The 12,553-nt window shown below is 41.2% G+C and overlaps 1 protein-coding gene across 1 annotated transcript in view; it reads right to left on the minus strand.

The window, feature by feature from the left end:
• Mroh2b (maestro heat like repeat family member 2B) overlaps positions 1-12,553 on the minus strand; it is a 52,856-nt gene that overhangs the window by 23,635 nt on the left and 16,668 nt on the right. Inside the window, exons 16-21 of the mRNA XM_075975965.1 lie at positions 11,998-12,139; positions 10,696-10,739; positions 8,241-8,348; positions 6,194-6,310; positions 3,619-3,726; positions 3,013-3,165 (exon numbers count right to left, since the gene is read on the minus strand). Coding sequence (XP_075832080.1) covers positions 3,013-3,165; positions 3,619-3,726; positions 6,194-6,310; positions 8,241-8,348; positions 10,696-10,739; positions 11,998-12,139 — 672 coding nt within the window. The remainder of the gene's footprint in view (positions 1-3,012; positions 3,166-3,618; positions 3,727-6,193; positions 6,311-8,240; positions 8,349-10,695; positions 10,740-11,997; positions 12,140-12,553) is intronic.

Here is a 12,553-nt window from a genome sequence, read left to right on the forward strand (position 1 = left end):
GTGTACTCTAATGGGAGTCAAGTGAACAGACCTGTCTTGTTCTTGATTTTAGGGGGAATGGCTTCAGGTTTTTCTCACTTATAATGCTGGCTTTGGCTTTGTCAAGAATGACCTTTATGATATTGGAATGTATCATTTCAATTCCTAGTTTCTTTAAGATGTTTATCATAAAGGAAGATTGAACTTTATCAAAGTTTTTATCTATTGAGACAATCGTGACTTTTGTCCGTGAGTCCAACGATATATTGCATTGCAGTTATTTATGTATGCTGAACCATCCTCACTTCTCTGAAATGAAATAAAGTTGATTATGGTGTGTGATTTTTTAAAATCGTAGTCTTGAATTCTATTTGCTAGTACTTTATCATTTTTTTACATGTTCAAACTCTTATTTCCTCCCCTCATCCTTTCAAGCATTGTGATTACCGCACAGAGTCACATATCAGACTTTATTTTTACTTAGAAGACTAGGTTTGTTGTTTTTTTTTGTGTGCCTATAATAATTATTTTCAGTATAGTGCCCCAGCCACATTTCCCACAAGTTTTATATTTTTCTTCACATATATTATAATTTAGCAGAATTTCTTACTCTGAAAATACACTCCGTATTTATTCCAAACATCTTTATCTACCATTTTATTTTATTTTTATACTCTTTCCTTAATGCATAACTAAAAATTAATGTATCACAAAAATATTTTATCATTTTTTAAAATCCTCATTGCTGCTTATTAGATTTGAGGGCAAAAATATTCATAGTGTGTTGAAACCAATGGCAAACCTGATCCTAGGTTGTCTTTCTCTAGCTCTGCTTTTAGCTCCTTTTTTCATTCCTGATTCATTCTCTTCTGCAATTACATTGGCTATAAGAAACGGCATGACTGATTGGTCAATACTTTTGTAACAAGGCACTGAAGTCATCCCTAAGTTACAATGAGCCTTGTCAGACAGATTGTCGTTGAAATGAAGGCAATTATCAGTGATGGTGAGGCTGTACCTCGTAGACTGCCTCACAGGAACAAGATTGCTTCAATTAAGTGGTGACAGTGCTAACAATTTCCTCAGAACCTTTTACAGGACCGGAGCTGAGATAATGATCTACCTTGGTCTGACTAAGATGATCTGCTGTGTCATATCCTGGCCATTGTCTTTGATTCCCTGTACAGTAACATCTCACATTCTGTGAGTCCTTGGAAGATAGACCTGACATCACTGAGTTCAACTCTCTCTGTTCTTCCCAACACGGACACATTTCCCTAGAAGTCTGGAAATGCGAGGAACGTGTTAAACATCAAGATTTTGTCACCCAGTCCTAAAAATGGACTTATTGGGCAACTGTGTCTTTAAAGGATTCTTTAGGTCATTGTCTGGTGACTAAGGTGTGGGACTCACTGCCTTTCTCCCAGAATATGCTGCTATCTATAATTTTACCCCCCTAAAACCTATTCTTATCACACACACACACACACACACACACACACACACACACACGCGCGCGAGTATGAGCCAAAGCCACTGTGATGGTCTGAATATAGAATGTCCCTCCACAGAATGCTCTGTCTCAGATAATAGTACTATTTCGGGAGGTTCTGGAAACTTTAAACTCAGGAGTTAGGGCGGATCTTGTGCATGGATTCCTCTGCTTCCTCTTTCTTGCATGCCATGGAGAGAAACTTCAACATCTACTCCTGCTACCATAATAGTCTACCAAGCACATGGGGGCCAAGGAACCGTGGAGAGAACTCTCTGGAACTATGAGCCAGACTAAAACATCACTCTCTTAGGTGATCTCCCTGCGTGGCTGGCAGTTTGTTCACATCAATGCAAAATTTTCTCAGATCCTGACAGCAAGAGGGTCTGCAACATAAGGGAGAAGCAAATGTGGAAATCATCAAGGAGACCTCCTCACACCTGCCTTCAGATAAGAATCACTTGCAAGTCTCATAAGCCTACAGGTTTGCAGATTCCTTTTGTGGCCTACTTAATCACTATTCCTGGAAATCCATTCTGCAAAGCCGAACTTTGAATTCAACCCTCAGTGATTCTCAGGGGGTCACCTTGAGTATGCCCAATAACGTGACTTTGATAACATGTATGACATATATATGACAATATGTAGGACATTGCTTGTGAGAGAAACAAAGACAATGCTATGGGGGAAGAAATGATCAGAGGAGTTGCAACTCAGTTTGGTGGCTCTGAGGTTGGCCTCACATTCTTGGCATGGAATAGAATCAGGAAGGTTAGGGTGCCTGGGATGAATGCAGAGGCAGAAATGGTACAAAGTGAGGTGGATTGAATAACTTGATAAATGACACATTTTATTCACCTTAAAAATGAATATGTGGTTGTAGGGGGAGGCTGTGTGTTCGTTTTCCAGTCGTCCAGCCCAGAAATAATCACACAGAAACTATTATACAACACTGGTTAGTCTATTTGCTTATGCTTATTTCTAGCTAAGTCCTACATCTTAAATTAACCCATTTTTATTATTTTATATTTTACCACAAGGCTCGTGGAAATCAGGTGTCTGTCTCCTTCAGCACTGGCTATATGGCGTCTCCCTGACTCTGACTTCTTTTCTCCTCTATCTGCTTAGAACTTCTGCCTTGCTCTATTCTGCTAAGCCATGAGCCAAAACAGCCTTGTTCATTAACCAATAAAAAAAACATAGACAAAAGAACTTCCCACACCATATGGTGCTTACTATTTAATATCACAGGTGATACATGAGAGGTTAAGATTATTGTAAGAGGGAAGTGATAAGCCAGTTGCCCTTCCTTGATTTGGGGTAATTACTTACATTCAAAGAAGGCTGAGTTCACCATGGATACAAGTGCCCTGGGAAGGCATCTGGAAAGTCAGAGGACACACACTGCCTAGACCCTCAGGGAGGAAGCAACGTTTGGCCTTATTCCATAAAATACTGTCTCTGTTCATATGTGCTCATTTCTCTAACATGCTAGCTCTTATTTATTGATTTTGGTTTGGCAGTCCTGCGACAGGTGTTACCTGAGAACATTGGTTATAGAGAAGCAGGATTTGAGCCATGATGTCTTGATCAAGCCTGGCTAGAAGCTGCTGCTTGGGGGCATGGAGAGCCACAGAGCCATAGATCAAGATGAGGTCTGTCTTGGTCAGGCTCTTTTTTCCAGAAAATATACCCTGAAAGACACAAAGGGGGGGGGGGAGATACAAATCGTGTGAAGTGATTTGCTTTCTCTCATATTTTCTCTTAATCCTGTGGACCACCACAAGGGTTAAACAACTGCACTGGAATGATTCTGAATCTGATATGTTCTTGCTTGTACAAATGCACACAGACAGGACTGTGGTGGGGCTGTGAGGCTTCCGTGTAACCATCCCTTCTTCAGGGAAGTAGGGTATACATCACCGAAACCGTGGTGGGACAAATGCAGGTACACTTAGTTTTGTCCAGTCAGCACTACTGTCAGCCAAAATGGAGGAGTCTTCTTAGATAGCTGACCATCCTGCAATGCCAACGCTCAGAATTGAGGAAAGGGATGAGAATAGCGTGGGATAGAGATGGTTACCAAAGAAGGAAGTATTGTTTGCCTCTGAGGTAACTATGAGCTTCAGAGCAAATTATTCCTTTACCTTACATCGATTGATAAAAAACTTCTCCTTCTCTTGGAATGTTTTCAGAACTTTTAGAACAATATCCAAGTGGTTTTCAGAGCAGTATCCTAAAATAGATGTGGTTCCCTAAAATCGGAAGGAACAGATTGTGAGTGTAAGCATTCATTTGATCGATTCTTATTGAGTATCTACCACTGTGCGGTAGACACATTTCCGGTCATTGGGAGACACAGGGTTCAAGAGGGCACCCTGAAATTCCTATTCCCGTGGAGTGCACAGCCAGTTCAGGCTGCTGGCAGGCAACAGGGAACTCAATACAGCATGCCAGGGCATGACAAGTGCTACAGAGATCAAGAAAGAGAGAAGGCAGTGGCTGATGAAGACTGGGAGAAATCTGTTATGTAAGTACGGTCATTAAAGACTGATGCGCAAAGGCAGTAAGGTCAAACACAGGCAGGGCCCTGACTGCAGGGAAAGCACGAGCTGCTAGGATTCCTACAAGGGAGAGTTCCAAACACAGAGTAAGTGCAAATGCCTGATGTCACTGTAGAGAGCTGAGGGGGCAATCACAGAGGTCTACGGTTGATCCCCGAGAGATGGGGGACATGACTAATGTTTGTGCTTTTTAAATTATTTTTTTAAGTTTAGCTTTTATTCCCACTCAACAAATAAGAAGTACATAGATTTAAATGGTACAGTGTGAAACTTTGGTACCTGTGTACACTGTGGCTGAATATCATGCTTGTCCTAAATACCTATAGTTGTGGTGTGTGTGTGTGTGTGTGTGTGTGTAGGGGGCTGAGGGTGACAGCTGCACCCCATTATTTTTAGGCATTTTGAAATGCTTAAAATAAAACATAACCAGTGATGTTTATTGATAGTTTTGAAGAATCACTACACTGTTAAAATGGCCTCATATGTGAGGTGACTTAATTCTTCGGGCTGGTTGTTAAGACCTGGTTATTTCATATTCTAATGGTACAGCCACTGCCCACATTCTTCTTCCCACCTTGCTTTCCCAGTATAGACGTCACCATAAATTCTTCCTTATGATTTGTACAAGAATCTTGTCATGGTTCATGGATGGCAGTTTGCTTCATGAATGCTGTCACACTTCATTTGCACACACAACCCTACTGGGGTACTGTTTTTAGTTCTGACATCCAAGCCCCACCCCTGACAGTGGAGGGCACTTGGCACACTCCTATCAAATAGTTTGTTATCCGGGAGCCTCAGTTTAAAACTCTAAGATAAGAATTTGTTTGAGTCTTGTAGACTTTTTGTATGCTTGTTTCGTAACACTCTGTGATTTTTCTCTTCCAATTCATGTCATTTCAGCCAAAACCTAGTCCCTGGACAAACGGACTCTCAATTTATCCAGTGCTTGGGCTGCTGGAGAACATGAGAGAAAGCCAGGGGAGTTCAACCTTGATGAGACCCTCAAATCCATACTGCCGTCACAAGACTTGTGCTCAGTTTTCTTCTTCCATGTCCTTCAGTTTGCAATTTCAATCTCAAGCTTCCCTCCCACCTGAAAATGTTCAGTGGAGTCCCTGCTCAACTGGGAACTTTGTGTTATGCTCCAGTCTTCCCAGTTACACGTCACCGAGGCCGACAGTCTGGTGTTCCTTGATTGATAATCACGCTCGTGAGAAGCAGAGACAGAAGGCGTGGTCTCGCTTACCATGTCACATGTCAGCACCTAACTCACCAAGGTGGCACTCCTAAGTGACTAGAATGTATGGGCCACTCCCTGACTTCAGTGGAAGGAAGCCAGCTGTCTGAGAAGCTTCCAGGAAGGTCATACTTTGTCACAGTTTGGGTGAGACTCTTAATGGATGTTTACGCCGGGCACAAAGTTACTTTGCTTCCTAGTGTATAGCTGAATGAAAAGGGACAGTCTGATAGGGAAGTAGTGTTAGAAATGTCATCCAGAGAGATTGATGGTAACAAACACTGATAAGGGGAGACCGTGTTACAGAAGCAGCTTCACACTCTCAATGAAGTTTAGTGCTTTCTCCCTTTTACTGTGAGAGAAAGAAACATAAATGTCTTAGAATTTCTGGGGAGAGATGTAACAAGATATGCTGTAAGACATTTTTCTACCAGCAATTTCTATTAATGGGGGAAGCCTTTCCATTATTTTAAATATAACGTTTTTTTTTCTTCACAGTAGCCCATGCTCTGCCAACCAGGCTAAGCAGGGAGGATATAAGATTGCTTCCCTGTATCTCTTGGGTTCATGCTCATATGCTTTCTAGATGACCATTAAGGTCACTCTCAGCTTGAAAATTCAATCATCTTGATGGTCATCATCATACTCCAAGAAATCACTGCTAAGACATCAGACACATCATGGCAGCATTAAGCAAGAATGTTTGAAATTCATCTTTCAGTAATTTTACAAATTTGGAAAAAAATATGAGATACTGACATTTAAACAGGGAAACATTTTTTTCCTGAAAAAAAATTCTTTTGGACTTTTTAAAATGCACTAATGAATAACTATGGTTAGCAAGACAGGGTTGTCCCTGGTTCTGTGGTGGGGAATGGTAGCTATCACCAGAAAAGGGGACTGACAAGGGGGCCTCACCTGTCTCTGGTCTCCCAGTTGACTGGGAGAAACCAAGAACTCGTTGATCTGTGAGCTCACAAAGTCCCTGTCTTGGCATGATGCTAATGTTGTTCCCAAGGCTTTCCAAAGAAATTTCTGGAAAACAAAAGATGAGCTGTAGGATTTTAAAAGTTTGGAAAAAAAAAAGATGAATGGAAAGGGGGAGGAAGTAGTTATTAAAATAAAAATCCACTTGGTCTTGACTTCTAATTGCCTGATGGCTGTGTACCTCACACACACTCTCTTTTGAGAGTGTTTCCTTTAGGCCTTGTCTGAATGCTGTCTAAAGTGTTCCTACAAACATCATTGCTTTCATTCTCTATCATAACGTCTTTTTGAAAATTTATACAAGTATACAACGCATCTTGTTCATATCCATTCCCTACTTCCTCCTTCCAACTCCCCTTGGCTCTTTCCAACACATCTCCTACCTTCTCAACCCATTTCATCCACTGCTATCTATATCAACTTGAGTATGGGGTCATTCCCTGTGGCAGGGCAACCTAGCAATGGTTCTCCCCAACTCTAAGCAATGAAAAGTGCGCCCCTCTCCTTTCCTCCACAAATATCTGACAGTAGCTCCCCAGCTAGGGGTGGGATTTTGGGATACTTCCATCTTTCAGGCTGGAATGTTTGAGTCTCTTTTGTACCTCTGGCCAAGGAAGACCTCGTGTATTGTTAACTTATGAGGTCATGTTAGCTAGCCAGTTAGAAATAAAAGACTACTTGGAATAGAAATAATCTGTCCTAACTAAGACCATGATGTATGAATGAAACTCTGGTACATACTGAGAGCCTCCTTGAGAAGATTGAAAGCTCAACTTAAGCTAGTCCATTCCCAAGACAGTTGTCAAAGTTCAACACTATGGGATAAATGAACAGCTGTTATTTCAAACTATTAGACGTAACTTGTTATGCAGCAAAAACTAACAGGCACACATTTAATTAACTTATTTTTAGTGTAAGGATTAAGAGAGATTTCACCACTTAAATTTCTCTGCCTCTCCATGTTTGGTAGCTCATCCCTGTTATTGGGCACTCAGGATCCTGAGGAGGATTTCCATGAAGTTCTGGGTTAGCCTGAGCTATTGAGTAAAACCCTGTTGAAAAAGCCAAACTCCTCAAAATTGGTCTGCCTCTTTAAAAGGAATCATGTTGGAGTTTGGAGACTGCTGGATGAATAGTATGACTTCAGGTACACAGGGACTGTTTGTGTGATGAGGATGAGGCACTGCTCACATAGTCTTAACGTGCATCTGCAGGCTTTGGAGTTCAGTCTGGAGAATTGGTACTTTGAACCACATCAGAGTCAGTCAGGGAGAATTTTGAGAAGTATATAGAATAACTGAAGTTAATAATGAATAAAAATCACTTGGTATTAGGAATTTAAAATGTCAATGTTTTTTCTTAAATATTAAACTTTATGAATGACCTTATCCTAATAATGGCCATGACCAATACTGCTTTTATACCCAGCACACATATACAACTTGCACTGACCTGCTTCTGCACATGCTGAAACCCTTGAAATAAATCAAACTATGAAGGTTCTGGGGATTTGGAGATTTAAACAGTTGCCCCCAGGCTACATTAGGAGTACATAGCAGACCCTGGATTCAAATCCCATTTAGAATGGAACTCTGCAGGGTGGAGGGTTATGGACACGACACAAAGGAACTCAAGAACTACATTTTGAACAACCTCTTGCCTCCAACCTTGCTGAATTTTGGTATTGTTTTGTAGCAGTGGCATAATGGAAACCAAAGCACAATCTGGTATTTAATCAGTGTCCTTTCTTTCTCCTCTGGAAGAGATTCTGGGCTTATTGCACAAACCTATTGCACACCAATATTCCTTAAAGCTGGGTGAACATGGTGGGCTACATGTGAGGTGAAGAGAAGGAGAAAGTACTCAACACTCAGGAAACTCCTTTCTCTAATAATTTTCTTCTCCCATTGGATATACTGAAGAAAAGCCATTTGGGGTTATAAGATGGGTGCCAAAGTCCCCTTGTTGAAAAACCAACCTTCTCTATGGAGCAGTTGGAGTAATTGCCCATTTGCTGGTTGAAGTCCCGACACAGTTGACTGGTCCAGGCAATGTCACCAATTTTCCATAAAGATTCTTTGAGCAACTGTTGCAGGAAATGGAAGTTAAGTATGAGTTTGACGTTTTAGTGGGCCTGGTACTTTTTTTTTTTACTTTCTAATATATATATATATATTGGGATCATTCTTTTCTCATTAAGTAACTTGTTATTTCGGGACATGTCCGTTCATTTGTTTTTAAAACTACAATCTGATATGTTTTGAATTCCTGTTAAGACTGAAATATACATATGTAGAAATCACCTTATGCAAGCACCTTCCTCTCCTTTCTTATAACTCACACAAAGATTAAAATAGAATACCATCAGAAACACAAATTGCAGTTAACATTTTTCAAGTTTTGATAGATTTGGAAAAACCCCACTAGTCAATGTTCCAGTGGCTTATTGCCTACAAAATATGAGAGTGAGCTGTCAAGTAGGGGATGGAATATGGACTATCTTCAAGACCCAAACAAAGACACAGATGCATGTCTGCTAACTGGCCCTCTTCTGAGTAGATCTTCTGAACTTACCAGCTGTTCCCAGACAGAATCATAGAAAAGACTCTTGAATCCTTGTATTGCTTCATGCAACGATATGTTCAAAAGAATCTTTATGTTATTGGAGGACAAAGATCTGTTAGGATGTCTAAAACATACTATTTCTTATATTTTCCTCCTTTTTAAGCTTAGAAAAGAACACTTAATGTCAAAGGCACATGAAAAGATTGTACGCATTTAAAAACCATAGCTCAGCTAGCGGGCTGAAAAGAAATGAAACTGTCTGGGAAGTTTGAGGGAAGAACAGATGCTACATGGCTTTGAAAAAAGATGAGCTGCACACTCAAGACGGGAAGAAGGAAGCGAACTGTTCTGGAGGCTTCCTGTTAGAAGAGAGAAATTCCCCATTGCAAACAACTATTTTTAAAAGAGTAGCTGGTGAAAACAGGGTGAGGATTTTAAGACAGGAAGGAGGGCGTAAGAGAAGCAGGGAACTGGGAACCAAGGACCAGCTGAGCAGGGCCATCACCTTCAGATCTTCCAGTGTATTTGTATCAAAAAACAAAAACCAAGTCTTTGAAACACAGCGGTTCTTGGGTACCACTCCTAGAAATGCTGATTTTGGAAGAAGCGTTGAACAAAGACGGAGGAGGTACTGTGGGGAGACCACTGAGTTTTTGAAACATTTTTGTTTATTTACTTAGTGGTGGATGTGTGGAGGTATGAGGGCGATTTGTGGGAGTTGTTCTCTTCCACTGTGGAGGAATGGAAATGGAACTGGCTTGTCAGTCTTGGGGCAAGCACTCTTATCTTCTGGGTCATTCTGCTAGCCTGAAAACGGCCATTTTTAAGAAGCCACAGGAAATTTCTATACGGACAGATTAAGTGGGAAACCTGCCATACCAAAGGTTTCTTGTCCAAAGGCTCCTCCACGGGCTGTGGGTTCCTGACACGAAAATGTCCTGTCCACTCCTGCCTGCAGCTTGACATCCCCCACAGCACTTTTAGTTATGAGAGTCCAGGGAGTTTCCTGACTACAGGGGAGATTGTTTTCTGGAGAAAGGACACAGCACAGGCTGTTTGGGTTTTAGAAACCCTGTGTAATTATTCAGCCACAGATAAGGCTGCACTTCTGGGTTCTAAAGTCAGGCATGTGCAGACAGGCCCTCAGACACAAAGGACCCTGCGTGACCCATGTGCGTGCATGTGTGGTTACATCCACGTATCACTCAGCTAAACCCTTGCACACATGCGTGAGTTGTAAATCACCTGTGTCAAGTCATCAGGGTGAAGTAGTCACGCCAACCCCCTGTGCGCATGTGCTAGGCAGCTTTTAAAAGCTGGACGAGCCATCTCCTGCTCTCTCTCTCTCTGCACACCGATCCCCAGGCCTGTACACAGCCCCCTCTAATAAACTCCTAAGCAGGTTTGTTGTGTGTTCCGTGTTTCCTTCTCACTCACACCAAGTAATTTCACCCGGGCTGGGTGAGGATGGAGAGAAGCCGTTAGAGAAGAAAGAGTTCCCCTTTGGAGCACAGAAGTGGGATTCATATAAATCTCTGTTTCATGAATGACAAAGGAATGAAGGGGATAAAAATTTTGAACAATCGAGATCTAAGAGAGAAAAAACTAGTTAAGTAAAATAGTGAAAATACCATTTAACTCAGTCAAACTGAAGAACCATCATTATTGTTCCTGTTACGACTTAAAGATTTATAAGATTGTTTGAACATGCTAGTCATTTTTCCAAGCCAAGATGCTCCCTCCTCTTTGGAATGCACTTTTGTTTTTGCTATTAATTTAGTTAGTAAGAGGGACACTGAGCTGATCACCCTCCATCATCAACAGCTCTCCAGGATCCATGCTCACCTGTTGCTCATGAGCATCCTTACCTGCAGCAGCATGGCTTCCCATAGCGCAGTGCTGGAGCTATTTCCTAGAAATGAAAACAGATGTAATAATTTCAAACACGTAGAGATCGATTCTCCCTGACTCAACATCTAGTGGATGAGACGGTTCCATCTCAGGGACTCTCTTTGTTCAGGATGAGTGTTTTGAAATGGAATTTACTATGCTGGCAAAACTTTAAATTTCTTGTCAAATACACAGAGTGTCTCTAATCTATGATGAAATATAGTTATTTTGCTAATTTCAGAATTAATGACTGAAATGACTCCATTCTATAATGTCTATTTTAACATTTTAATATGAGCAATACTTTTTTCAGTTTTTTTTTGTTTTGGAAAGCTTGTGTGTGTGTATGTGTGTATGTGTGTGTGTGTGTGTATGTGTGTGTGTATGTGTATGTGTGTGTCTGTATGTGTGTGTGTGTATCTGTGTATGTGTGTGTATGTGTGTATGTGTGTGTATATGTGTGTGTATGTGTGTATGTGTGTGTCTGTATGTGTGTGTGTGTATCTGTGTATGTGTGTGTGTATGTGTGTATCTGTTTATGTGTATGTGTGTATGTGTGTGTGTATGTGTGTACGTGTGTGTGTATGTGTGTGTATGTGTGTATGTGTGTGTATGTGTGTATGTGTGTGTGTGTATCTGTGTATATGTGTGTGTATGTGTGTGTATCTGTGTATGTGTGTGTGTGTATCTGTGTATGTGTGTACATGCGCACATGCTACCATACACATATGGAGGCCAAAGGACAACTTTTTGGGAAATGTTTCTCTTCGACCACGCAGGTTCCAGAGACCCAACTCAGGCTGTCAGGCTTGGTGGCAAGTGTCTTTACCCAGAAAGACAACACTCAGGCCCTATTTTTACTTTCTCATGTAGTTCAGGCTGGCCTCAAACTTTACTATGTAGCAGAGCATGACCTTGAGCAAGGTCATTCTGATTACCTCTGAAATACTAGATTTAGAGGGATACATCAGCAAGTAGCGGCTTTTTAGATAATAGCAAAGAAAAACGTTCCTATATAAGGGAAAAGGTCAGGACAAAAAGAAAAGATCCTATAAAGCTCCTTCTGCTCTTCTCACCACGACTCTTTGAGAACTAGAGAGTGAAGAGTCAAGTATAACAAAACAAACAAAGCAGAGCTGACCACCTTACCTGGCAAGCTCTTTGCCTTAATTGCCTAAACTGGGCAGGTTTGCCTTCTGGATTTACAGGTAAGCAAGCGGTGCCTCATTTCTCTGTGATCTTGCCTCCTAGCATGAACATCCAGCCATACTCCCTCATACCTTCGAGAGACTTCAGGAGCTCAGGCAAGCGTGTTTTCCACAGATCTACCAGCTTCGGATGGATGATCTCCGGCACCAACTTCAGAAGTCCTATTGCGCTGGCCCCACATAATTTCCCTACGCTGGCCAGCATAGCGATCACCTGAAGGCAGAGGAGGGACGGTTACCAGGTGACACTGTAGCAGGCCTACCTACCTTTGCCTCATCGCTTGCTTTCCTTTCGTTCGACATTGGATGCTCTTCTAACAAACAATCCAAGTCTCTTCATACTTATTCAAGGGAAAAGTTAATATTTAGACAATTCTTTCATTTTTTTTGCCCCAAGGATAAAGGCTAAACAAATATGGAAACAAGGAACAGAAAAACTAATGGAAAGAATCAACACTTGGATATTCTTATTTAATTAAAGGACACATAAAATATTGTCTGCCTACGTGATACATAGGTGCCTTGATAGGGAGAAGAGGAATATCTACGGTAGATATGAGATTTGATTGATGGTACTTATGGATGAGGTTCAGTACATGTTTGTTTTAATTTTAATTCTGGGGGCTTA

This window comes from Microtus pennsylvanicus, chromosome 6 (assembly GCF_037038515.1).
Source record: "Microtus pennsylvanicus isolate mMicPen1 chromosome 6, mMicPen1.hap1, whole genome shotgun sequence".
In the NCBI taxonomy this organism is placed as follows: Eukaryota; Metazoa; Chordata; class Mammalia; order Rodentia; family Cricetidae; genus Microtus; species Microtus pennsylvanicus.